Source organism: Aspergillus flavus, chromosome 2, assembly GCF_009017415.1.
Source record: "Aspergillus flavus chromosome 2, complete sequence".
Taxonomy (NCBI): Eukaryota; Fungi; Ascomycota; class Eurotiomycetes; order Eurotiales; family Aspergillaceae; genus Aspergillus; species Aspergillus flavus.
In genome coordinates, this window is record NC_092409.1 from 1,771,787 (window position 1) to 1,796,213 (window position 24,427).

Sequence of the window (24,427 nt, forward strand, 5' to 3'; positions counted from 1 at the left end):
TTGGATGTGGTCCGTGCATTCGCTACTCTGTATTTACTACTAGCTTTAGTATACCTAGCAGATCTTAACTCAAAACAATCACGTTTACCAAGCCTGGGCTATGGAGGCAGAAGGACATGGATATAGGGACTCATTTGACGTTTTATATATATATATTGTATGTCATGACTTTCTACAGCGATGCTTCCCAGCTCGCACAGTTCGACAAAAGACACAGCCAAACATGTGCTCAACCGTATCTACAACATTCAAATCATTTCAGCAGCCAAAGTATCTTCTCTCCATCCATCTAGGCTCTTGCTCCTCTTCGATCCGTCCTACAATGACCCTAACTTTCGGGTACACTGTCGAGAGACGCTTTAGCCCTATCTTTCCCGCGGCACATGTCACAAAGACAATCTTGTGCTCTTCCACGCCGTGGTCAATCAACACTCGAACGGCCATCAGAGCAGCTCCTCCGGTGGACATCTGGGGGTCAAGTAGCATAACTGTAGTATGCTTCTGGATATTTTCAGGCAATTTTAGATAGTGCAACTCCGGTACTTCATTCTGTGCATTGGTTTGAATGAGCACGCGACCAGTAATGCAGTCAGGAATAGTGCGCTTTAGGGCAGTCTCAAGGCAAGAGCCTCCTCGCAGGATTGCAACAGCAGATATTATACCTTCCGGATTCAAACCCTGATAGGTAGTCTTCTGAGGTGTTTCTACCCCAGCTGGAACATACGAGGTACAGTCCAAGGCCCTGTTTCGATGATAATGTCAGTCATCCGTCTCGTTTTTGGCATGCTAATTGGAAAGAATCAAGGGGAAGCAATGCTTAAAGGTGATTGGGTATAATTCTGTCTTGCATGCGCAGTTGACTCACTTCTCTATGAGCAAGGAAGCGAGTCGGTCAAAGTAAAAGACGAAGTCGACTTGCTCCGTTTTTGGGTCTTGAAGGATTGTGTTCATGCCAACAAACTGTGATGTCGAAGGCATTACCATGACATTAGGCGACAGCTGCAATTGCGACGCAATTTTGCGTAATTGGTCTAGCTCCGCTCTATGCTTCTCAGACTTCTCATCGAGTTTCCGCTGAATGTGTTTCACAACCATGTCTGAAAAATTAGTATCGACGGAGAGAAACCCATGGAAGTTACCTACCGATAGCGGTGATGTTCTGAATCCCACGGGGGATGATAAGGTCTTGAGGTTGACGTCAGAAAGAGTTTCTCGAGGGGTGGACAGGACCAACTCACCCGAGATAGACCGTTGTGGTTCAACAAATCTAGTATACGACGGCTTAACAAAAGTAAACCACTGCTTGATGATGCCTTCAATATCTCTTCCTCGCTCTTTAACGTCTCGCATAACTAGCTCCTCTTGCGTTAGAGAAGTACCGTCTTGTATATCGGAAAGATCACTCACTTCTGCGGCCCAAGCAGATATCCATATCCGCCTCAACAAATATCTAGTAGAAGAAAAGTGAGCATATTAAACTGCCGTCGACAAAGGGCAAAGGCATACCTTCACATCCAAAAGTTCCAGCACCCTTGGGTCATGCAAGGCAAGGATACCCTCCAAAATGATCACATGTGGGGAGTAAAGGGTAGTTGTTTGCGGCTGGCGCTGATGGTCGGCAAATGAGTAAACGGGGATATCTGCCTTCTTTCTTTTATGGCATAATCGTTAGCCTTGAGCCGCATTCCCCAATCTTAATTTGACAGTTTATGACAACTGGGCCACTGTACCCTTGCTTTAGATCCTTCAAGGTCTGCACAAGGGCGTCGAAATCGTAGGCATCCGGGCAGTCGAAGTCGAATTCATTATTATGCGCTTTGGCGTGTTGCTCCGGCGTCAAGCTCTTGTAGAATGAATCCTATACAAGCAGCGTTAGAGGTACAAGCTCACTTGATATTGTACTAAACTCTAGTGTTAAACGACAGAAATATATTGTTACCATTACGAGAATCACAACCCACGGCAGGTTGAGTGACTTCACAATTTCCATTGCCACAGAAGTCTTGCCGGAGCCCGAGCTACCAGCGATACCGATGATACTCAAATCCTCCCATGGTGGAGAGTACCGCTGCTCCGTGCCCGACGAGAATACGGGTGAGATCGACTCCATTATTAGGACCTCACCGAAGATTTATTTTGCCGACACGGAGTAGTGTAATACTTCCAGATCATACACATAAAATACTGGGAGTACCAAGCAAGTACCCAGCGTCGTTTTGGCGCTTGGGGACTGATAAGAAGAATAATTAGTTGTCGGTCACTCGCACCAATACCCTAAAAGGCTAAACGTTCTAGTCCGTTGGGTCTTAACCTTATTAAGCTTAGTCTGGTCCGTGACCTTCGCTTGCGGCTAACACTAGTCTTAGCTAGCAATCAACGTGACCTAAAACCCGCCGCTTCCCTCCTCTTTTTTCCTCCTCTTCTTTCTTCACTTCTCTTTCTTCCCAACATGCTCATGGCTCCCGTCTGCGAAGCTCCCCATCTTCACAGGCGGCCAATCCAGCAATACTACGGCAATTGAGTGTTGCCATATCCAGCACTTCTGAAACCATGGCTTCTGCTAATTACGTATGCCTCCCGACGTGTTGTGCGTGCGTGGTTGCTTGGTTTTAACGGAAGCAGATGTCTCCTACTTCCTCGACAACAACGCCAACATGGCACCAGTTTGAGCGGAGGGTCGATGAGGTCAAGCCATCCAAGACGTGAGTCTCCCTTTTTTTTTTTTTTTTCCCTGCCCTTTCGAGCCTGTCAGTCCAAATGATGCACCTTGAATCAAGTTGGGAATCTCTCTGAAATCACTTGAGGAGAACATATTTAACTTGTCTTTCTGAACTGGTCGCCTTTGCTACATGTCTTTGGTCCATTGACTCCATCACAGACAATGACTAACATCTCGTCTGCAGTGACATTAACTATCTCGTTATGGACTACCTCATCACCAATGGATATCCAGCTGCAGCGAAGAAATTCGCTTCGGAGGCCAACATCCAACCAAGGGCAGATGTAGAAGCCATTCAAGAAAGAGTAGAAATTCGCACTGCCATTCACTCGGGCGATATCAAAGCTGCCATCGAGAAGATCAACGAGCTAAATCCACAGGTAAGAATTTCCTCGCTCCACTATCTCCTCTTCCCATATCCCCCTTCGCTAGGATTAGACCAAGTTTCATGCACCACTCGTAAAACCTCTTCTGAGGTTTGACGAAAAACAAACATCTTTATATCTCAGTATGATTAGCAAAACATCATTGTTATTGTCGCTTGCCAACACTCGCATATTTGGAATATGTGCTGACTTGACTGTCATAGATTTTGGATGAAAATCCACCCCTGCATTTTTCACTGCTACGTTTGCAACTTGTGGAGTTGATTCGCTCGTGCACATCTAAACCCGATGGAGATATCACTCCTGCCCTTGAGTTTGCGACATCGCAACTCGCACCCCGGGCGCCTACAAACCCCCAGTTCTTGGAGGATCTTGAGAGGACGCTGGCGCTCCTCATCTTCCCCACTGAGAACCTTACACCCGCTCTAGCCCCCCTTCTACACCCCGACCTGCGTAAAGATATAGCCACTAGCGTGAACGAAGCCATCCTGCAGAATCAAGGCGCTCGTAAAGAAGCCCGATTGCGCAACCTCGTCAAGCTGCGTGCCTGGGCGGAGCAAAAGGCCCGTGAGGCTAAGAAGGATCTCCCGGAGAAACTAGATCTGGGCCTTGGCGATAATAACACCAAGGGTCCTAACGGCGCGTCTAACGATACCTTGATGGCCAATAACGGAGACGTTGATCCAATGATCTCTTGATAGATTTAGCCAGCGGGCTCGGCTAATGATAATGTAGTGCGATATTACAACCCATCTTTATGACTGTTACCACCGGCGTTGTCAACTATAGCGAGGTGTTTGGCGCAGATAAACATTGGCCAAGACAATTGCCTTTATACTTTTGTAGCAAACTGATTGAATACCAAGTCACTACCGTTAGATCCCAAAGTCGCATACTTCGCAGTATCAGTCATGTAGTAAGGAAGATATGTGCGTGTTTCTCAGCGTTGAAGACAGATCTCGCTCTGACCAAACCACGATGTGCGGTAATGGTTACAACTTGCTTGGCGACGTCAGCCAGAACTACATAGTATATATAATGTAGATCGTTATAACATTATGAGTTTCCAAGTCAAAGGTAAGGCTTTCATGGCATTCAATCATATTGGATCATAGTGACGATATGATCGTCGAAAGAACTTCAAATATGACTAGTGCGAGTACTATGTAGCCGTCTTTGTCCTCGTCTTCCTTTCCTCGCTTTTTTTCTTTCTTTCGTTCTTTTACTTCTATCGTATTTTACCTTCTATTTGTTTTCTCCCTTTTTTACATTTTCTTTCCCTTTCCCACATGTTCTCTTACTGAAACGTTGTAGTTCTAGGGGGTCTCTACGGGGCCTAGAGAACATATAAATTCGGCAGTGGCAGGCATGAAAAGCAGATACCGAGACTATATATCTTAATAGTGCTATATATAAGAACTTGAAGTATAGAACAAAGCATACAAAGAGGATTCAGCCAATACCAGTGACCATCACAAATGGTATCTATTGGAAACGTAAAGAGATAACAGAGAACAGGTATATCCTAAACAAATTTTAAGAAACAAAAAAAGCCACCATGTAGTTTATAGTAGGTACCGCCGCTAGGGCAGTTTGCTGTAGCTAAAGAATCAGAAACTCATGAGGTCTGGGACAATAAGCGCATTAGTATCGGAGTGTATCACAGGTCGAACATTCAGAAAAAGAAATTGAAAACTAACCTCTTCCAAACAGGGCTCTCTTAGCCCAGTCCATAGCAAGCATACAACGGGTGCGCAGGCTGACACTCTCAGCAAAGTACACACTACGCCACAAATACATGGCCAGAACGCCACCACTAAAGTTCATTCCTCCGAAATCGAAGACGGCGGCGTTACTGATGTAGGCCAGGCTGCCAAGGTGCTTGTACTTGAACGCCTTATAGACGGCTTCATCGAGGTCCCCGTGATCGATTTCGTTGGCTCTCATGCCGGGAAGCGCGGCGGCAATCTTGGTAAGTTTGCGACCTAAATACTCGCCTTGCTGGTTGGCACGCTGGGCAGTGGCAGGCAGCGATGTAAGTTTATTGTCGATTTGGTGCAGAAGCTCAGAGAGTTCGCCAAACTCGAGAGTGCCGGAATGATCCTTATCGTACTGTTCGAAGAGCCTATCTAATCGGCGAAGGTGGTTGGATGCTTGGGGAAAACGCTTCCTCACCCGGTTGGCGACGTCTCTCCATTCACGGAACGTGAGATGCAGCTTCTCTGGGTCCTTGCCTTTCTCCCAGGCGATTGTGCGCAGGAAGGATACGATATGGTCGGCCACATTGTTCTGAACTGTGGAGCAGTCGCCAATAGCATACACATCGCCCAGCGGGGCCCCGATAAGACGTAGGTGTGAGTCAGTCTCCAAAGCGTGCTTGTTGTTCTGTGCATCAAGCTTGGCCGAGAGCTTCTTGCAAATTTCGGCTGGGGCTACAGCAACGATAAGCTTTTAATGAGGCATACAAGAGGGGGTTGGATCAACTTACCGACACCCGTCGACCACAAGCAGAAACCCATAGGAATTTCCTTCAGTACAGGCTTGCCATCCTCCATTTGGGTGAACACAACCTTGTCATCGCGCACTTCCTTCACTCGGGAATTGGTCAAGACATCAACATGATCACGAGCGAAACGAGCCTGCACGAGTTAACAAGGGTCGATATGGCTGTACGTATGGGCACAAAATCGACTCACCTCAGCATACTTAGAAAGGGCTTCATCGTAAGTGTTCAGGATATGAGTACGACTTTGGATGATGTGGACAGAAATCTCGTTTCTCAAGATCTTGGGGAAGGAGTAGAGCAAGTCCTCGTTGAGCAAATCAAACAGCTCAGCTGCGAATTCAACCCCGGTTGGACCACCGCCACAAACAACGAAAGAAAGTAGACGTTTGCGTTCCTCGTCACTGGTCGTCGGTAGACAAGCTAATTCCATGTTCTCCAAAACTTGGTTTTTGATCTGGCGAGCGTCATCGATGGTCTTTAGGAAGTGGCAGTTCTCAAGCCCTTTTACGCCATGAGGATTCGTTGTACAGCCTGAATAATCGAGATGTTAGTGAACACATTGTTTGGTAAAAAGGCCACCGGAAATCCACACATACCAACACCAATGACGAGTTTGTCATACGGAACATAGAAGTTCTGCTTCTGCCCATTGGCATCGACACCGGACACCTCAACCAGTTTCTCAGAGAATTCAACGTCTACCGCTTCGCCTTTCAGAAAGTGACCATTGACCCGCTGAACGATCCGTCGGACTGGTTCAACGAGCGACCTTAAACCAAGAGTGCCGACCGTTGCAGAGGGCAACATTGGAGTGAACAGGAAATAGTTGGTGGGCGAAACGACCGTGACGTGGTAGTCGCCGGGATTCAGTTGTTTGAGGAGAGCGATACTACCCCAACCTGTGCCTAGGATCACCAGTCTCGGCTTATCCTTCTGTTCCGTCATAGCCTCCGAATCATAATCCCCAACCAGCACATCTGCAACAGGCAAATTCTTAGGGCCACCACGCCGGGGATTCAGAGCCAATTCCGAGACCGGAATATCCTCAGCACTTGAGTGTTCGCGGTACGTGGTTGCATCGTAGATAAAGAATGCTACCACTGCAGCACCGCTCATAACAATGAAGAATCCACAATAGGCAAAAGTTTTGAAAAAGGCATTTCGGAAAGAGGATTTTCGTGAAGCGTCAGTTGACTCCGGCGCTGTTGATTGGTGTCGGATCGAGTGGTGACTATTGAAGAACGCACGCGACGCTAGGCATTGCGGTACGGAATTTTGACGAAGGGGTAGAGCTCGAGATGTAGCAAGTCTAGTTGGTCTCGGGGGTTTTGAAGAATATAGCCGACTGGACAAAACCCCAATCCTTCTCAGCGCCGTTTGGTCCGGTCGACTCCGGAGCAACACTGTGCTCATTGCGTGCAGGGTGACCGATGATGGCTACAGATCGCTCAGCACAGGGGAATAGGAATAGTGAAAGGGTCAGGTTAAGCGATTGAGATGTAAGACGAATAGCGAGGGACTTAGCAATCGGTCAAGAGGAGAGAGGGAGAGAGAAATCTGGGGGAAAAGGGCCCAAGGGGAAAATAATGAAAGACGGAAGACGGAATAGTTTGGGTGTTGTCGTTTCACCGGCGCTACGTCATGCGTCGGACTAAGCCTTTTTATTTAGGTCCTGACCCGCTCGGATCCTTTGCCGGCTTGGTCTTTCGATCTGCTAATTAAAGGTCCGTTTACCTAACACAATGACCTCAGTTTACGCGACAATTTGCGAACTACCTCGTCAGGGACATAAATCATGTATCATTCGGGAGAAGAATATACTAGAAAATAAAAATATTACATGCAAGTCTTGTAGACAGCAACTAGTACCACTTAAGACTGCAATTCAGGGAATACAGTATAGGGTTAACAACGCATAGTGATAACCTTTGACCTTATATGACGTGCGCCGCCACCCTATGGATAACCACCCAAATAACATGGTAGAAGAGATCAGAAGGAAAAGATGGAATACAAAGACGTCCATTAACGCCTTTCAGAAAAAGAAAAAAAAGTCATGTCACTGGGAATTAGAAAAACAAACCGTGTATTCCCCAACGCCTGCCCTATCCCATATGCGAGATCTATGCAAAATAACCACCAAAGAAATAAGCGTTGACTACGCCGGGCAGCCAACAGCAGCACAAAATGCCTTCAGTTCCAATCAGATTCGGCATCAGACTCTGTGCTGGCTCTCTTCTTGCCTGATCCAGGCTTTCTTCCCCGGGCCCTCTTTGTGGGATTCTGCCCTGACATGGAGCTCTTTCGTTTCATAGGACGCGGCCCACTCGAAGTTCCAAAAGCCCCTGCATCGTCCATATCAGTAACACCGTCGTCACCTTCCGCATCGATGTTATCGTCGACTTTGAATTCATCGTCAATGGCAAGCAATGTGGCGAACTCCCGACACTTGCTAACCATGTTCTCTTCGCTGTCCAAGGACGTCATGTTTCGATTGATGGCGTCCCAGCATTTATCGCCAGTCACGCCATGGACCTTTGTGGCCGACTTGTTCAGCTCCTTAGACGCAGCTTTAGCCTCCTTGTTGCGAACATGGGCAGTCACCCCGTAAACGCGGCGGAGGTACGTGCGAGCTTCCCAGAGCATCGAAAGCGCCGCGGCTGCAGCAGCTAACTGCCGCAGAGTTTGCGGGTTAATCTGCTGCAAGGGCACCAGATGGGATGCGGTCTCTGCGGTGGGAATAGTTACTCCCTCCCCTTGCGGCAGTTCTGGCTTAGTGGAAAAGAGTTCCGTTTCAATGGCATGGGCTACAACCGTCCCAGTAGAAGCTACAATTCGCTCCATACAGCCAATAGTCGGCACAAGCTCGGAAAGTTGTGCATACTCAAAGAAGGCGAGATTATGAGCCACAAAACGCGCTAGCAAAAGGTGTTCTGGTGGATTACCAGTGGTATCAAGCTTCTTAAGCTCGAAATTAACTTTTGCGCAGAGGTTTGAAAGAAATTTCTTCTGATACCGGCTGTTACTGATCTTGATTATCTCAAACAGTGGTGCCAACTTGGCAACATACGGACGGCTCAGCGCACCGGTGGAATCTCCGACAACGTCGCGTTGGTAATAGAAGGCTTCCTGAATGGCTCGCATGTATTCTCTTTCAAACATAGATTCATACTGTTGATGGAGCATTTTATGTGTCTCGAACGCAACTTTAGCGATAGAGGGAACAGTGGACGTCTCTAGTGACACAAGCACGCCTGCACACTCTTTTGGATGGACAAGCCCCTGACGGTTAATACTAGCAATCAATTCAATAGCAGTTAGAGCATAAGAATCCTGTCGTGATTGCGCAACTCGAAGCATATTCTGAAGGAAATGCTGAGCAATTAATGCAGCTGCCCCATCATTATCGCTGGCCTTCAGCGAGCCGCCTAACCTCGTAGTGCTTTCTTGGTCCAAGGCTTTGGCAGAGGGCAAAACCGACTTTTCAGCTTTGCCTTCGTGCATTGCAAAGAAGTCTGCAAATGCCCGCAAGACGATGTTCTGAAGGCTCGGGTTATCCTCCTTAAAAACAGTGGATAGTATCCGTCTCGATTCATCTCGACTGAATTGAGCAGGCCAGGACTGGCAGATAGAGCCAAGGCTCTCTAGAGCCATTACTCTTAGTTCGAGTGGCTGTTTCGAAAGGGTAAATGGGATGATCGAATCGACCATCAAACCAGCTACTGATCCGCCTTTCCAAGATGGGAAAGCGTTTTTGAAGTGTGGTTCATACTTTTCGAGATCACAATGTCGTCCGACACAACCCGCGATCCGGATATAGCTTTTAGCTCGAGCAAGAACAGCCATATTGGCATTGTCAGAAAGGTCAATGTTCTTGTAATGTTGTATTGGCTTGAGCACAGAAATGGTAAGCTTCACAAGTCTGTCGGTATTCTGCAGAACCCCGTTGATAGTCCAGAGACAGGCCATCACTTCATTCAGTTCTGAGCGAGCAAGTTTGGCAACGCTTTTGAACAGATCATTTTGTACTTCCTTCAAGAGAGTGTTGTGAGCAGAGGAGAGGTATGGTAAAACACATCGATAAATCACAACCACAGATCGGAAGAGGAAGAGGTCTTCCGCAGTGGCAAGATGTCCAATGTAAGGGTGAAGAGTTTCCAACTGGTCGGGGCGGAATAGATTCGCATTTGCCTTTGCGAACACAGTTATCGTCTGTAGGAGAGCTTGCTGGAATTCTTTTCCTGCATCGCTATCCTCCACCAACTTTTCGAACATAGTAGAGACCATTGCCTTGCACACTTTAAAATTCGAAGATGATGATTTAGAGCTGTCGGACAGAATTTTTCTGAGACAGCCGCCAAGCGTTTCGAGCGCTGTCTCGCTGCGCTGCACTAAGCTAACGAATAGTGTCACTCGTTCCCCCAAGCCAACCTTCAATTTAGGACCATCGTGCGCTGAGTCAACAAGCTCGTAGAAAGGGGCCAGCCAGATCTCCTCGAAAGTCTGACGCGCCAGAGTGGAGACACTCTCTTCAAGGTCTCCTGTTCGTTGAAGGAAGCTGTCCAGAATCGCTAACTTCAGCTCAGTACGTGAGGTCTTGAGATAGATATCCTTCAGTAAACCAATGCATCTTTTTCTTACACCGGCAGTTGGATCAGCAGCACAGGTCAATATACTCCGACAGCCATCCTCTTCAAGTTTCGGTTTTAGGGAAATGCATTTCGCAATCAGAGAGAGCGCAGAGTCACGCACCATAGGGGATGCATCAGTGGCACATCGAAGAATAACGCGCATCACAGATGTGTCCCTATCGAGAAGGCTTGGGTCTTTCTCAAGCATGTAGATAACGCTTTTCAAGCTGCGACTGCGAACTTTGGCTTGGTCACTGGCAATAGAATTGAGTAGAACCTTCAAGATCGTATCGAAAGCTTTGCAAAAGCTTGAGTTCAGAACGGTCACTATGTATGAGAATCTTCCATGTGCAGCGGATATATTGTTAAAATGCCTATTGAACGTATTAGGGTCGAATCAGCAACGAGCACTTTACCCGATCACTTACCTGTGGGTTTCCAGCCACAGTGGGTCAGAAAAGAACTTTGCAAAAAGATCGACAAGGTTTTCAGTCATATCATCATAAGTGACATCGTCTCTCTCGTCTGCATTATAGTAGACCGAACAAAAAGACTTTGCCCACTGCGCCAGATAGTAACCCCGCGCACTAGTGAGTTGCCAATCGTCCAGGTGACGAACTTGAAGAAAATACTCCAGAGTTATTCGATAGGGACCTTCTGAGACAACGAGATCTTGAGGATGGAGGGCGTGGCCAGAGTAATCTTCAAATAACTGTTTTAGATAGTCAGTCAGCTCACTGTCAGATTCTTCCATTGTTGGAAGTAAATGCTGGGCAGTCACAATAAGATCTGATATCGCAGATCCCATCCAGCCGAGGAGCTCAAGTGCCATGCTCTTTGCAGTAGCAGGACTCTTATCCAGATCGGCAATGCCAACCATATGAGAGGCCATTATGCGGAGGAGTAGCTCTGCGGCTGGCCAGTCTGTCGACCCTAGGACGCCGATCAAATCCTCGGTAAACAAATCAAGAATGTTCCGATACGGCTGATCACCTGTTTTGGTGGATGTCATTGCTCGTTGAACAATAAACTTGACTATATACTGAGCACTGCGGACGGCATTATCGTAGAGGCGATTGACCTTCGTTGCTAACTGCTCCATGGACAATTCGGTCCCATCATCGTCTTCCTTTCCGCGTGCATCATCCAGCTGTTCGTCTTCGTCGTCGTCACCTGAAGATGGAAGTTTAGATTTCGTTCTTGATGAACGTGACGTTGGTACATCTAGAGCAGTTGTTTGAACTAGTTGCATGACTAACGCTGTTAGAAGCTGGATATTCTTGCCATCGGCGAGCTTGAATTGTCTTGCACTTTGCCGCGTTGACGGCAGCTTTTCCAGTGAAACTAAAATCTCATCCAAAATAAATGGGCGCTGAGCGGGGTATTTGGAGAATACTTTGGCAAGGACATCCATAGCCCCGCGTCGAACGGACTCATATTTCTGGAACCCCACTGCAGAATCTTTCTCTGTGTGAGAATTTTCTACAAATATTAGTTTGCAAGCAAAAAATTCAGCCGCGGTGACTGTCCCTTCAGAAACGTCTATCCGTGAAAGGAAATCAGCGAAAAGCGCCAGAGCCTTTTTGCTTTGCTGAATCAATCCCCCGATGACACGTTTCTGGGCAGAGAAGAACTCAAAATGATGGGCCTCTTTCCCACCGGGTCGAGCTTCTACAGCAGGGATGACACAGTGGTCGAATGTTTGATTGAGAACGTTTGGAATAGCTTCAATCAGATCCTCAGGGCAAAGGTCCCGTTCCGTCTGAGAGCCCGACATAGTCAGTAATAGGGTACCTACTGCAAGAAGAGCATTATGCATATCGTCTATCTTCTTCAGCCATTCTTGGGCCTCCGAGTCGTTGGAGGGATCCTCCAATCCCAGATCAGGTGATTGCGCAGCAATGACGGGCTTTTCACAAAGCTTTTGAATCCTGTTCAAATAGTCCGACGGGATATCCTGAAGTCTGTTGAATCCCACTACCTTCCGGATAGCCTTCTGGAGACGACTGTGGATATCCGAAGACAGAAGCGAACCAGTGATGTCAAGCGCCCGAGGAGCCATGAATACCGCATTTGACTGCTCAGCCGTTGTAGCAGATGCTGTGCCTGGTTCTAGTTGATCCTCAGCTTCAAATATCTCATGAAGTAAGTCCTGAAGTTTCACTAAAGCTGCATCTGCCTCCTCTTTCTGGTCCTTGAGCCGGATTGCCGCAAGATTATCGTCCCCATCAGTATTGAGCTTCCTCCGCTTTGAAATAATACGGCCATCCGCGTCGGGGGGTATCGATTTGACTGGAATTACCACGGACAAGTTGCTCGGCACATAATTATGTTGATTGTAGGACGCGGGTGTCGACTTAATTGCCGCATGTGCTTTCGAATTCCAGGAACTAGCCTTTTGAGAGCGCTTTTCATCCTCAGTTTGCGATACCGAGGGATCTGTGACATGTCAGTATAGTGCCGAAGTGGTTGGAGTAGTTCAGCCTTACAGCGAAATGCTATATCTGTCGATTCCAACATCATTCTCGCGAATGAGCCTAGATTGCTGCGAGTGGAAGTATGTTCGCTGGAAGGAGTAGGAAGGGAACGCTGGCCATTACGAGAGGCTATAGGAACCTTGAACTTGCTGAGGAGATTATGAGTTTTATGTCGTAATTGTGAGGTATTGAAGACGCTTACAACTCCGTTAACTGGTCACCATCCAGCAACTGTTGCAGATATTCTCGAGATGTCTCTAACCGGCTCGACTCATCGCGCCCAGACGAAACTTCGCCATTGAGTTCGGTCAAAGTAGTACGGCCGGATTGAAGGATATGGTTGATAGAGGTAGTATTAGGGGGTCGGCCAACATCAGGGCGTAATATGCAATCTACAAAGAATCGCGTATCAGCTAGCGGTTACCATGTCCCATTAGGTTCCATATCAAATCACCTAGGCCAAATATTGGAGAACTGGACATGGGTGAGTACTGCAAAGCCTCTTCCACAGATAATGGCTTGTCCCGGCGCTGTGGTAGCCCACTAGAAGTGTGAGCCTGCGCTTGAGGAGGGCCATTGATGACGACCTGAACGGCCGGATGCCAGTTGCGGTCCATGATGAACTGGGGATTTCGTTAAGGGAGTATTGGAGTTACCCAGGAGGTTTGAAAAGAAGGAAATGGCATGCTCCTACTGGAGACATGGCTTTCAAGCAACAGACTTAAATTCCATCCCCGTCCTAAATCCTGTCTTCTTGAGTTACTTCACGATAAAAACAATGTAATAATTAATATCATGCCAGGCACGGGTCTCTTGCGGCTGCCGTTTCTGACCGCCCGGCACTAATCATGTATGTCCATCTGGAAGTGGCCCGTGCTCTAGGAATTCTTTCCGACAGCCAACCAGCCAAAGAAAAAAAAAAGTAGTACTAACTAATCGCTCCAGATACCTCTTCCAACTACAAGTTTACTCTAGCCACCACTTGTCAAGATGTCCGCAATTGGGTCCTTGATCTTTTGCAATGACTGCGGAAACTTATTAGATGAGTCGTCTGGTGACCCTACAAAACTCATCGTCTGCAGTATCTGCGGAGCTCGTAATCGAGGTGAGTTAATTTCACTCGGGGAAGTCTCTGCCTGGCTCATACTAACCTCACTTTCCTTTCAGACATTGTCCCTAAAACTATCGTCTCTGAATCCAAAGCGAGTGCTTTTCCTTCGACACTGAGGGCAAAAAGATCTGCAGTCCAAAACTTGACAGCTGCAGATAAAAGAACAGAAGCTCTTACACAACATACTTGCGCGAGATGTGGCAGGAAAGAGATGTACTTCACAACCGTGCAATTGCGCAGTGCAGACGAAGGAAGCACGGTCTTTTACACTTGCGTTTGCGGTTACAAGTACGTGATTCGACTTCCATTTGCCGTCGATGGCCATTCGCGCACGATGCTAATATTTGATTTACAGGGAAACACAAAACAACTAAACATCAGAAAAGACTTCTATTTTGGGTTCACGGCTGTACATCTATAAAGCGAGTATCAATTAAGCCACTGTAATCATTTTTAGTTTGCGGAAATTCATCAAGCAGCAGATACAGCAGCAGGGGCTGCTGAATCCGGCACCAACGCATACTCCATCTCCCCGTTCTTCTCATACTCCGCCATATCTAGAGCCACAATAATGCTGTCTCTCACCACCTGCTCTGGGTCGTTCAAGAACTTCTTTAGGGTGTCCTCCACACCTTCAACATCACCCAAGCTACCAAGAGCCTCAGCAGCCTCGTGTCGCACCATACCCATTTCTTTCTGGTCGCTGAGGGTTTCTGTGAGACTAGGAACAGATGCCGGGTGGCAGAGCTGACCGAATACAAAGGCAACTTCATGGCGGAAGAGAGCAGACGGATCCTTGAGTCCTTTTGCCAACGCTTCGACAGCTTCGACAGCTGTAGGAAGATCTGGGGGCGAAGCAAGGTCGCGCAGGGCAAACATAGCGCGGTATCTTTGGAACAAAGGGAGCTTTGTGTCAAGCAATGTTTTTTCCAAGTCGGAAATAGAAGGCTGGCTGGACGCCATTGGGAGTGGTGGGGCTGGGTCAATCGAGGTAAAATCACTGCATTGAAGAAAAGTATACAATTAGAAGAACTTCCCAGAAAACTGTTTGTGGAGATGGGGGGGCATTTGAAACGGTTGTAGTACCTAGGCTTCAGTTTCTCGCTCTTCCTCTCTTCCGAATTCTCCCAAAGAATTCTGTCAACGGCGATGTCACATGTCTCCCTAATAACATCCTCTTCTTTCTCATCATCCCGCAAGGCTTTTAGGACATCCAGACTAGTATCAAACCCCAGAGCACCGAGACCCTCTGCGGCTTCATGGCGACACATTGCATCTTGTTCAGTGTTCTTCACCACTTCCAGTAAGTACGAGACTGCGTCTGGATTACGAGTTTGGCCCAAGCAGTATGCGAGCTCATGCTTCAGCAAAGCCGAGGACGACGTAAAACCAGCTGCAATTGCCTGGATCGCAGGTAATGTCTTCTCGGTGGGTGGTTGCAAACAAGCAATGTACTTCAGGGAGAACAGGGCGCGGAATCGGCGAGCAAGCGGCTCGGACTCATTAACGAGAACTTTGCGAAGAGTCAGGATGGTCTCATCCACTCCCTCAGGTTGGTCAACTGCAGAAGAAGCCATTGTATATCTAGTCTGTATATATTCAAGATAGTCGACGAGCAGAGGAAAGTATGAAATCACTGAATGAGTATGCAAATTTTCGATCTTATCTTCACCAGATAATAAATTTTAGGTGGGGTGGCGGGGTTGTCCGGCCGCAACTAGGCCTGAAAAAAAAAAAAAGGGGAAAAAATTACTTCGAGATCTGTTCTGACTTAAGACTTAGTACCGGAATTTGCAAGAGTCTCATTCTTTACAGGATTTCCAGACAATTATGCTTTTGCAGAATTAGTATGTTATTTATGTGGGGTTCGGGAATTTCTCCTATATATGTATAGTTTCCAAGGGCAGACTATATAAATCCTGTCTACTCTTCCTTTAACTGCGTTATTATGGAGACTTGCAAGGTACAGACGAAAAGTAATTATGGTCACGCGGGACTTAAATATGTCTATAGTTCACAGGAACACTCAGAGTTCACATGTTTTGGTGTAGCCCCGTCTGTTCTAAAGCTTACAAGGAAAGTGCAATTCGTACACAAGTTTCTCAATCATTATTTTATAACATTTATTCTAGGTGAGTCAACACAGAAGAGTCTATTGTATGAGGCAGTTGTATGCACACACACTACGTCATCCGCAAAATTCCCGGAAGCAAAAAAAATATCAGAAGAGGTGCCAGTGAATATTCGCTTTCTCTTGACACAAACAAGCTCCTTTGCTATGTTTATAGGCAAAATAAATGGTGCTCTTTAGTCGAGCTGGTACAAAACTCCAGTAGCCATAAAATTATTAGGCAGAGATGACTGGATAGCTTTCTCGGTCATTGGGAGCACCAACCGAAATCAACCCATCAAAAGCTATGAGTACGTGCTCCTCTGCCCAGTGAACCGTACCGCCTGAGTTATCAGGAACCTGGCCTTTAGTCTCTGGGCCTTAAAAGCATGTTAAATGAGTCATGGAACACTTGAAAGAACAATTCTGAAACAGTAAAAATCTGGGCTTATATACAAGATACATTTGATGTAATCGGTTATTTGGTCCTGATGTGCTTGATCTTCTTCGGTTCGTGAACGAAGTTGTTCGCATAAGCCTTAGGAACGAATCTGCGCTCATTTGGCTCCTGAACAAAATACTCATAGCCTTGCTTCTGCGCAAACATGATGGCATCCTCCTTGGACTTGAAGTTCAGATGAGTGCCCTGCATATTATCAGCAGACGATTGCCAACCCATCAGAGGGTTTTCCCAGCGGTGGCCCTTCTGCAACACATCCCAATCCATCCGCCAGTGGTGCTGGTGCCAGGTACCGGATTGCGTGGCGGGCTTCGAGGGGCGGTAGATTCTGAATGGCATAATTAGCGTCTGAGATGGATTTTCGAAGATTGCATCCATACCTGACAGTACGAGCCTGGAGGTCGGTAGGAGCACCAGAAAGAACAGCAGCTGGAACGGTGTCACCGGGCTCGCTTCCATCCATGACACGCTTAGGCACAGGAGAGAATTTCCTACGTCTCTGTCAGCCAAGTCGCTCCGGGTGTTACGTGGAGTCCCTTACGAGGTGCCGTGATCAATTGTGGCCTCGTAATCCGGCTGGTGGCGAGCCATTGCCTCAGCAGGGCCCTCCTGGCGAATCAATGAGCTGTCCTTGGGGGGTACCGCCGGGGCATCAGCAGGGCTGGTTTTCACGGAAGGGTCGCCTCGACCGGTGTTGGTGGACAAGAAACGAGCATTTATAGGCGCGGCAAGCCGACCAGCTCTGAAGCAGGCGAAGTTTCCAGCTCTGAAAAGCGACATTATGGCAATTGTGTCCCTCGTTGGCTGGACAGAACAAGACGCTGAGGAGGTGCAATTGCCAGGTGAGGTATGCGGCAAGTTGCCGGTCGTTAAGACGAATCCAAATCCGGTTAGCGCAACATGAGGCTCCCTGCGTTACGAACCGCTCATCCGACAACCCGCTTTCTGTTGGCACTTCCCTTCTCTCTGCCATTAGCCATCATCTCAGTCCACTTGCTCGTATCAAGGTAAGAGAGATTCCCACGAGATGGATCTTGTCTATCTTAATCTTTATTGGCGTGCATTTCAAACTTTTCTAACGCGACTTAGTCACACAAGATGAGCTACATCACTCGCCGAGGTCTTTCGACCCTGATCCCTCCCAAGGTAAGAACCCGCGAAGAAGGAGAACCGACGAAAATATCTTGAACAATCGGTACTGATCCGTCTCTAGATCGCTTCTCCTAACGTGAGAATCCCTTTCCCTACCGTCATGCTCCCCGACAGTCACTGGAGTCGCTCCGCTCGGAACAATTTCTTTTTTTCAATGCGGCTCGGGACACCGTAGCATACGGTTTCTCCCACTCATTACTGGATTTCACTGACACTTGGAAAGGCAATTGGCGCTGCCAAGGATGCTGCCCGTATGGACCGCGTTGTGAACTTCTATGCCCGCCTTCCCCGTGGCTCGGCTCCTGAAGTTAAGCCTACTGGTCTCATTGGCCGCTACCAGGCTCGTTACTTCGGCAAGAACCCCTCTGCTGCTCGTAAGTCGTCTCGCTCCTAAAGTTATATATGATATTCGCTGATGGCCAAATAGCCCTTGCTCACGCCATCGGTGGCATTCTCCTCCTCGGCTACAGCATGGAGTACTACTTCCACCTCCGTATGTTTTCCTTTCTATACCATACTCTGAGCATCGAGAGTCTAACACACTCCTAGGTCACCACAAGAACCACCCCCACTAAATTTTCTCGCTATGATTTGAGGGGCGCGGAAGATTCGTGTATATACCGCTGACCTAGAATGAAGGCAATGTAGAACACATTCAAGCTTATTATGTTTCACAGATGCCTAGTTTAGTAGTGACTCACCATTGTCTCTAGATCATTTAGCATTGTGTCATAGTATGACTGAACAATGAATCATATCTTGCGCTACTTCATGGAGTGATCTTTAGTCATGTTATAGAATGGTATTAGTGACAAACATCTAGATCATGTGAATACAATATAAACTAGGATTAAAAAGGAAAAAAGAAGTGTTGCCCAAAGAAGAAGAATAACATAAATAGAAAGGCATGTATCCACTTTTTAAATAGTCATCAATATCAATACTTGTAATAAGAAAATAACCGGATACTAGTGAAGTGATTTACCAGTGAGCATCGACCGCAACAGGTCCAGCCACAAAGGTTCCAGTTTGCTTTACGGAGTACTTCACTTGTCCCACGCTAACCGAAAACAGCCACCCTTAGTCTCAACCTGAACCGCTCATCCGTCCATGACTGCTGCCATCACCCGATCACATCAACCTGAGAAGCACCACTTTACTGTTGAACCTCCCTTTGGGGACTATTTGGGCTGCTGGCTCTCACTCTTCCACTTGACTTTCCCGCCCGCCCGACCTTGTTTCGCCGAGCTTTATCTCTTGTTCTCTACCTGGGACATTCTCCGCTGTCCACCTGGTCGTTTGGAGCTTTTCACGGCTCAGGCAGTTGAGCTAATAGTTCGACCGTGGCGATTCTCGATACCTGACAATAGGTACTTCTCAGACCGTTCCTTCAAGTTTAGCCATGAGTTCAACCTTATAGTCGCCACTTGTTTCAGTGTTTACAGTTTCAGAACGCTTGTCTAACAGATGTCGCAACCTGTTGGCCTCACAGACTCGAGAATTGTTATGGCAGAGCAGAGCAGCCACGATGTGGTAAATCAAACCCTGTCGGGCGGCGAGCCCTCGCCTTCCGACGTTCCTGCGAGCACCAACGACAAGAAACCTGCCGGAGGGGACGTGGGGGAGATCAAACATACCGCAACACATACACAGCTCGAAACAATCACGAACGCCGAACAAGGCACACTTGATACGAGTTTATCCGAGACATATAATGAAAATAATGCCGCTGGGAGGGATACGGAACAATCGACGACAGTGAGTCTTGGTTACCTGGGTATTACAAGGCCCCCCTACTGAATCAGACATAGGATAATTCAAGGCAAGGCCCTGGGCCCGTGGCGACAAGGGCGCTTGAATTAAATGGAGTAGCATCCGGTTCCGATGTTGGAGAGGATACGGCCTCTCAAGGCGGCTCAGAATCCGACGCCAGTCGAACGGAGAGCAGACTTAACTCACGTGCAAGTTCAACCAAGAGGCCGACATCATTCAAGCCAGTCTCCTTCGCAAAATTTTCAGTACCCAAAGCTCCGGGAACGCCTCCGACAGCTAAGATTTCTGAGAAAGGTATTTATCCTTACCAGGTGCCACGCCAATTAGATGTCTAACCGGTCCTAGCTCCGTTGTCTTCAACTACCCCGCTGGGTGTACCTTTGCAAAGCTCACGACCACGTTTGGTCGCGAAAACCACTAGCAGTCTTCGCGACTCATTATCGAAAACCGGGACAGGTGCGGCGAGGCCAGCTGGAAGTGGGCCTGACCCAAATCAAGTCTGGAATAAGAACCGACGTAAGGCAGTATTGATTGTGTCTCGAAGTCTTCGCTAACTATGAATTGTGTGCAGCGGTCCAGCAAACTCCACCGAAACACTTAACGGACGAAGAGCTTAAGCAGCAGTATGGAATCCACATGACGTCGCGTATTCAAGAAGATGGCGGTGGAACAGAGGCAAAGTGGGCCGATATTGATGATGATGAAGATGACTGGGCGCCGGAAACAATTGAATGGACTGATGGAACGAAGACAAATCTTTCTCAAGTGGAACATACTGCGGCAACCAAGCAAGAGAACAGGCCGTCGATGGAACCTAAGGATGACTTTCCGCCTCCACGCCCCGAGCAAGTCCCCGCTCCCAAAGAGACTACCAAGTTTGTCCCAAAGCCTACGACCTCGGTTGGACCAAACCCTACTGTCCTCAGGTTGGGGGCAAATGCGGAGAGACAGGCAAAGAGCGCAAGCATTTCTTCTAAAGGTACGAACGAGAAGTCGCCGTCACTATCTACAAGTCCGGCGCCACCCCCAGCCAAGTCACCGTGGGCTCCTCTACCACCAGTTGAGAAAATATCCCCTGTTATACCTCCTGTGCAAGTTCAACCTCAGGTACATACTTCGCCCAGGGAGCCACACACGATCGACCGTTATAGCGGCGTTGCCCAGCCGAAGGAGATCGCCGCAGACGACTTCAACCGGTCATGGAAAGACTCGCAGTCAGGTACCCGTGAGCTATACAACTCCCGGTCGGGTCGTTATGAGCCAGTATCTGAAACTAGGAAGGGATCTTGGCGCACTGAGCAGAGCTTTCGCACCCCATCCGTGTTGCAGAGGCCAGCGCAGGGCGAACAGGCAGGACCTGCGGAACCTTCACCCGCGTTTCAGACACATAGGTCAAGCGGACAGGATGGCATTCACTGGACACGTCGGCGAACTTCATCTAATGTCAGCGGAGGAAGTGGCAGCTTTGCACGTCGGATGTCAATTGGTCGAAACGATGCAACTCAACGGTCGTTTGAAACTAGAAGAGGATCACAGGTGAACGGTATGGTTGAACCCCCGTTGCCAGGCTTGGTGCCTCAACAGGAGACACCTTTGCGAGAAACTTCTCCTGCTCGACGTGGCCCCGGTCATTCATGGCCTCCGCGTGGTGCAGCCGGCGTACATGAAAGAGCTCCTGGTGCACCTGATGGCACGAGTCAGCCATATGTTCCTTACACTGTCAACCAAACTGCGACCCCGCAGGCGCCCCAGGAAGATCCAGTTGCCATGCAAGAACGCATTATGAAAGAAAAGAGAATGGAAGCTCGACAGCGAAGAATAGAGCAAGAAGAAAAGGAGGAAGCTGCTAAACGGGAAAGGATCCGGCAAAAGCTCGAAGCCCTTGGTCCACCTCCCGAAAAGCCCAAGCCGCAGCGCAAGGATACTCTGGAAGGTAGTAAGCCTGACACTATTCCCTCCCCCGGTGTTACTCACTCATCATTGTCGCCTCCCAAACCCCCGGTTCCGGAACCAACGGGAGAGCCAAAGCAATATGGAATGATGAAGGTTCATCATCCCGACACTGTGAGAAAGTTAGTGGAGAGGGACAGAGCTGCCGAAAAGTCCTCGTCGACGGTCAATGCCCGGCGCGCCCCTTCACCTCCTCGGGAATCCAAACCTGACACTACCACGACGAATGGACTTCAACAGCCTGGTGACTCTCAAACACAAGCACATGAAAAACTGCCAGAGAACAAGCTCGATGAGCAATCAACCCAGTGGAGGGGTGGCCTCAATGCTTCTAGTTCGTACCCGCCGTGGGCTCCGAATGCCAAATTAGTCGGGGCCTCTCCATCCATGGCGAACCCCTGGAAACCTCTTAGCAGTGACAAGACCTTGGGTAATGGTATATTTGAACAGAGCCTTCCCGGGTTTCCGCCAGGAAGAGATGTTCCTCTGCGCAACCCGCTTGTTTTGGATCAGCCGCCTGTTGCTCCAGGATCACAGTCGTTCTCAACACCTTCGCGCTCACCTCAAGAAAGTACACCAATATCCCCCATATCGTCCCCCAAAGTTAGACACGCACCATACGAGTCTTTAAACCCCATTTCCCGTCCTGGACCTATTGGACCTCCTAGTTCGCAACACCAATGGCAAAATGACAACCGTGTCGCTGGGACCGTTGCCTGGAACAATTTCCATACAGTTGCTGCCAAGCGCGAAGCAGAAGAAAATGAAAAACTTCGCAATGAGATGAACGCCGCGCGCGAGGGACCATCTTCTCTACAAGTAACTTTCAACGAGACTTGGCGGCAGGTACGGACTGGAGACCAAGCTGGGCAAAGACAGGTCGTTGGTATATCAAGAACAGCAGAGACCAGCGCACCAAATCCAAATCCTCTTCCAGGGTTGGATCATTCTGTTGGTCCTCTTTCCTTTACAGAGACTAATTCACGCCCTCTTGGCAGCGTTCCAGTCCGAAGTTCACGATTCTTCCCACAGGCATCTGAACAGTACAAGAAGCCACCTTTTGCGGAAGGTGATTTTATTCGCAGCCCCTCACCACCACCACCAGAAGAAATGTCAACGCATCCAGTATTCACAGGGAATACCAGCAAACCTTTGGTACACCTCCCTGCGCCAAGGCCCATTGTCAAACTTCCCCCGAAAGTCATCGCTCCACCACAACCTCCTCCCACCTTCGCATCTATGGCTGCTGCGCCGCCCTGCCCTCCTGTCTCCACTGCTACTTCGTGGCAGGAGAAAATCAATACTCTATTTGGCAAGAAGACAGTGCCTGAGAGGAAGACTGCCTTGGCCGTGACGTCTGCATCTAAAGAACCCCTGGATGTATTGCATATCGCCGCAGTTTCAGTCTCACTGCCTCAACATAGCGAACAACCAATTGGAGACGGTGAGATAACTGCTAAGCAGGTTGAAGAAACCGAAGAGATTTTTGAGGACCGTGAAGTAGGATCTCTACCTGTTGTCCGAGTTCCTACTAGGGCTCCTCCCGCAGCTTGGCAGGCGGCGCCACCACCTTCGCAGTCGAGACTACGAGCTAAGCATTTGAAGCTAATGCAGGTTCATAGCGTTGAGCCTTATTCATTTGGTTTCCAAGACAAAGATGGCTCGGGAAATTTGCGTGTTTCAATCCGTTTCCCAGGTACAATTATGGCGAAAACGGTGGCCCTCCCGAGGAAGGCGGGAAGCCAGAACCCCCGACCACGTGGAACTTCGAGCTATAAGCCTCGAAAGAACACGAAACCTCGCGAAGGACCTGGAGCCTCGAATTCCAAGAAATCATCTTCCCAACAAAGCAATGAAACAAGCTCTCCGCGGCACCAGTCGCGCAATGCTTCCTGGGGCCCACGTACATATAGCGGGTCTCGTTAAGCGTGGTGTGAAAGTATCCATGCGGAATATGTCCCGTTCTTTCAGTTACGTTTCAGCCTTGAACTGGCCTTTGCCAGGTTTCCGATATTCGTTGAGCGTCTTTTTCGGTATTGATGAGCTACGTAGGGGAATTGACGGGTCTGGTTTTGCCTTGAATTTCTAGTGCTCTTCTTAATGTCCTTATCTTTTCTAACCGTACATTATTTCCTCCTTCTACCTTATCAACACTGGCCACGAGTAACATCGCCATATTGAGTTGGGTGGGGAATCCTTCCCTTCCACATACAAAGCACCAGTCCTGTGACTTATCCATCCTGCTGTCCGTATGAGAGAAATACAGATGTTCGAGTCTGTCATACTTTGTTCTCATTTCACTTCCTCTCAGCCATCTTTCTTTACTCCCTCGTGTCCCATCACCAGGCTCTGTGCTGTTTGATGTATTGACTCCCGTTTTGCTCTCCTACTTGTCTTCAATGTCCTGTTTCGGGCTCTTCTATACTTATACATCTCATTCAGGAGACTTTAGCACTTGAGGCAAAGCCTGTGTATTCCTTGCTCTCGTGGTTAGAAGCCAAGGACGGGCTGGAGACAGAAAGAAGTACGAAGCACTGTCTTGAGACTCGATATGCGTGTATCTAGCATCGTACCCGGCCAGGTCTGCATTAAATTCTCGTTTATATCTCTAGGTAATTTTTGGCATTGTAGACGGTGTAAGGTATTCCACTTTTTTGTTCATCAGCTCTCTCCGCGTTGCTAGATATAGGAAGAGGTATTAGAGCAAACTTCGCATAGGGATGATTGCTTGAGTATATTATAATATCACCTAGTCCCTGGCGTTGTTACCAACCCAGACAAACCACAAAAACAGAACCAGTAAAACACCAGTGACCAAGCCCACGCTAATAATGTCATACAAATGCTCGACACCAAAAGAGACGGTTTATGTACAAGTTTTGGGCGAAAGCAAAAAACAGCCTTGCCATATTTAATATTTTTCGGTCGAGTATTTTTGCGCCTCACCAATTCCATGTTCGACTTGAAGCTGTGAAAACTGGAGGCTTCCATTGTAAGCGTGCAGGGTCGATTTTGCGCGACCCTTTAATTTTCTCTTTCTCAAGACGCTTATTGTGTTGCTCCACAACTTGATCCGTGAGGACGATAACCCAGTTTCCTTTCTGTACAAATAGTTAGTTATCTATTCCGAGCATGTGGGGTGAAGAGCAGGT

At 48.2% G+C, this 24,427-nt stretch overlaps 10 protein-coding genes across 10 annotated transcripts in view; 4 read left to right on the top strand and 6 right to left on the bottom strand.

The window, feature by feature from the left end:
* Nucleotides 1-58: 58 nt before the first annotated feature.
* On the bottom strand, nt 59-2,248 carry F9C07_2277175 (putative uridine kinase). Its single transcript, XM_041289414.2, has 8 exons — nt 1,940-2,248; nt 1,731-1,858; nt 1,507-1,651; nt 1,408-1,450; nt 1,239-1,352; nt 1,144-1,185; nt 866-1,097; nt 59-742 (listed from the first exon to the last, which is right to left on the bottom strand). Exons 1-8 carry the CDS (start codon nt 2,108-2,110, stop codon nt 259-261), a joined length of 1,359 nt encoding a protein of 452 aa, XP_041142433.1. The 5' UTR covers nt 2,111-2,248; the 3' UTR covers nt 59-258.
* Nucleotides 2,249-4,398, top strand: F9C07_2277176 (CTLH domain-containing protein). Its single transcript, XM_041289425.2, has 4 exons — nt 2,249-2,568; nt 2,623-2,702; nt 2,904-3,099; nt 3,309-4,398. The coding sequence occupies exons 1-4, from the start codon at nt 2,551-2,553 to the stop codon at nt 3,801-3,803; spliced, it is 789 nt and encodes a 262-aa protein (XP_041142434.1). The 5' UTR covers nt 2,249-2,550; the 3' UTR covers nt 3,804-4,398.
* F9C07_2277177 (sister chromatid cohesion protein SCC2/Nipped-B) lies at nt 4,399-17,339 on the bottom strand. The gene is made up of 10 exons (XM_041289417.2): nt 16,781-17,339; nt 14,917-16,728; nt 14,186-14,830; nt 13,887-14,118; nt 13,174-13,824; nt 12,922-13,111; nt 12,732-12,868; nt 10,671-12,681; nt 5,594-10,616; nt 4,399-5,537 (listed from the first exon to the last, which is right to left on the bottom strand). The coding sequence occupies exons 5-9, from the start codon at nt 13,334-13,336 to the stop codon at nt 7,805-7,807; spliced, it is 5,313 nt and encodes a 1,770-aa protein (XP_041142436.1). The 5' UTR covers nt 13,337-13,824; nt 13,887-14,118; nt 14,186-14,830; nt 14,917-16,728; nt 16,781-17,339; the 3' UTR covers nt 4,399-5,537; nt 5,594-7,804.
* On the bottom strand, nt 4,489-7,209 carry F9C07_10019 (putative NADH-ubiquinone oxidoreductase 64 kDa subunit). Its single transcript, XM_041289416.2, has 5 exons — nt 6,208-7,209; nt 5,802-6,142; nt 5,594-5,744; nt 4,806-5,537; nt 4,489-4,732 (listed from the first exon to the last, which is right to left on the bottom strand). Exons 1-5 carry the CDS (start codon nt 7,022-7,024, stop codon nt 4,716-4,718), a joined length of 2,058 nt encoding a protein of 685 aa, XP_041142435.2. The 5' UTR covers nt 7,025-7,209; the 3' UTR covers nt 4,489-4,715.
* Nucleotides 13,710-14,251, top strand: F9C07_2056792 (RNA polymerase I transcription factor TFIIS, subunit A12.2/RPA12; the record flags this gene model as incomplete). The annotated part of the gene is made up of 2 exons (XM_071508594.1): nt 13,710-13,824; nt 13,887-14,251. The coding sequence occupies 2 exons, from the start codon at nt 13,710-13,712 to the stop codon at nt 14,249-14,251; spliced, it is 480 nt and encodes a 159-aa protein (XP_071363662.1).
* On the bottom strand, nt 14,302-15,407 carry F9C07_10022 (Deoxyhypusine hydroxylase; the record flags this gene model as incomplete). Its single annotated transcript, XM_041289418.1, has 2 exons — nt 14,302-14,830; nt 14,917-15,407. 2 exons carry the CDS (start codon nt 15,405-15,407, stop codon nt 14,302-14,304), a joined length of 1,020 nt encoding a protein of 339 aa, XP_041142438.1.
* On the bottom strand, nt 16,419-17,180 carry F9C07_10023 (putative NADH-ubiquinone oxidoreductase 18 kDa subunit; the record flags this gene model as incomplete). Its single annotated transcript, XM_041289419.1, has 3 exons — nt 16,419-16,728; nt 16,781-16,891; nt 16,942-17,180. 3 exons carry the CDS (start codon nt 17,178-17,180, stop codon nt 16,419-16,421), a joined length of 660 nt encoding a protein of 219 aa, XP_041142439.1.
* Nucleotides 17,340-24,427, top strand: part of F9C07_2277181 (uncharacterized protein) — an 8,882-nt gene continuing 1,794 nt past the window's right edge. The window contains exons 1-8 of the mRNA XM_041289428.2: nt 17,340-17,407; nt 17,490-17,546; nt 17,614-17,926; nt 17,980-18,045; nt 18,102-19,310; nt 19,364-19,619; nt 19,671-19,841; nt 19,897-24,376. Coding sequence (XP_041142441.1) covers nt 19,020-19,310; nt 19,364-19,619; nt 19,671-19,841; nt 19,897-23,201 — 4,023 coding nt within the window. The 5' untranslated portion in view covers nt 17,340-17,407; nt 17,490-17,546; nt 17,614-17,926; nt 17,980-18,045; nt 18,102-19,019 and the 3' untranslated portion in view covers nt 23,202-24,376. The remainder of the gene's footprint in view (nt 17,408-17,489; nt 17,547-17,613; nt 17,927-17,979; nt 18,046-18,101; nt 19,311-19,363; nt 19,620-19,670; nt 19,842-19,896; nt 24,377-24,427) is intronic.
* On the top strand, nt 17,376-18,404 carry F9C07_10024 (putative mitochondrial F1F0 ATP synthase subunit F). Its single transcript, XM_041289427.2, has 6 exons — nt 17,376-17,407; nt 17,490-17,546; nt 17,614-17,628; nt 17,776-17,926; nt 17,980-18,045; nt 18,102-18,404. Exons 2-6 carry the CDS (start codon nt 17,499-17,501, stop codon nt 18,125-18,127), a joined length of 306 nt encoding a protein of 101 aa, XP_041142440.1. The 5' UTR covers nt 17,376-17,407; nt 17,490-17,498; the 3' UTR covers nt 18,128-18,404.
* F9C07_2217473 (uncharacterized protein) overlaps nt 24,218-24,427 on the bottom strand; it is a gene marked incomplete at its 3' end in the record, with an annotated part of 5,207 nt that continues 4,997 nt past the window's right edge. Inside the window, exon 10 of the mRNA XM_041284614.2 lies at nt 24,218-24,376. Coding sequence (XP_041142442.2) covers nt 24,218-24,376 — 159 coding nt within the window. The remainder of the gene's footprint in view (nt 24,377-24,427) is intronic.

Coding starts and splice junctions, on each gene's coding strand:
- F9C07_2277175 (XM_041289414.2), bottom strand. CDS start 2,110: ATGGAGTCGATCTCACCCGTATTCTCGTCGGGCACGGAGCAGCGGTAC. Junction 1,859..1,939: donor GGGTTGTGATTCTCGTAATG/GTAACAATATAT, acceptor CTGCTTGTATAG/GATTCATTCTACAAGAGCTT. Junction 1,186..1,238: donor ACCACAACGGTCTATCTCGG/GTGAGTTGGTCC, acceptor GTCAACCTCAAG/ACCTTATCATCCCCCGTGGG.
- F9C07_2277176 (XM_041289425.2), top strand. Junction 2,703..2,903: donor GAGGTCAAGCCATCCAAGAC/GTGAGTCTCCCT, acceptor TCTCGTCTGCAG/TGACATTAACTATCTCGTTA. Junction 3,100..3,308: donor TCAACGAGCTAAATCCACAG/GTAAGAATTTCC, acceptor TGACTGTCATAG/ATTTTGGATGAAAATCCACC.
- F9C07_10019 (XM_041289416.2), bottom strand. CDS start 7,024: ATGAGCACAGTGTTGCTCCGGAGTCGACCGGACCAAACGGCGCTGAGA. Junction 6,143..6,207: donor CAAACTCGTCATTGGTGTTG/GTATGTGTGGAT, acceptor TCGATTATTCAG/GCTGTACAACGAATCCTCAT. Junction 5,538..5,593: donor CTTGTGGTCGACGGGTGTCG/GTAAGTTGATCC, acceptor TCGTTGCTGTAG/CCCCAGCCGAAATTTGCAAG.
- F9C07_2277177 (XM_041289417.2), bottom strand. CDS start 13,336: ATGGACCGCAACTGGCATCCGGCCGTTCAGGTCGTCATCAATGGCCCT. Junction 12,682..12,731: donor GACAGATATAGCATTTCGCT/GTAAGGCTGAAC, acceptor GACATGTCACAG/ATCCCTCGGTATCGCAAACT. Junction 10,617..10,670: donor CTGTGGCTGGAAACCCACAG/GTAAGTGATCGG, acceptor TACGTTCAATAG/GCATTTTAACAATATATCCG.
- F9C07_10024 (XM_041289427.2), top strand. CDS start 17,499: ATGAGCTACATCACTCGCCGAGGTCTTTCGACCCTGATCCCTCCCAAG. Junction 17,927..17,979: donor CAAGAACCCCTCTGCTGCTC/GTAAGTCGTCTC, acceptor ATGGCCAAATAG/CCCTTGCTCACGCCATCGGT. Junction 18,046..18,101: donor GGAGTACTACTTCCACCTCC/GTATGTTTTCCT, acceptor ACACACTCCTAG/GTCACCACAAGAACCACCCC.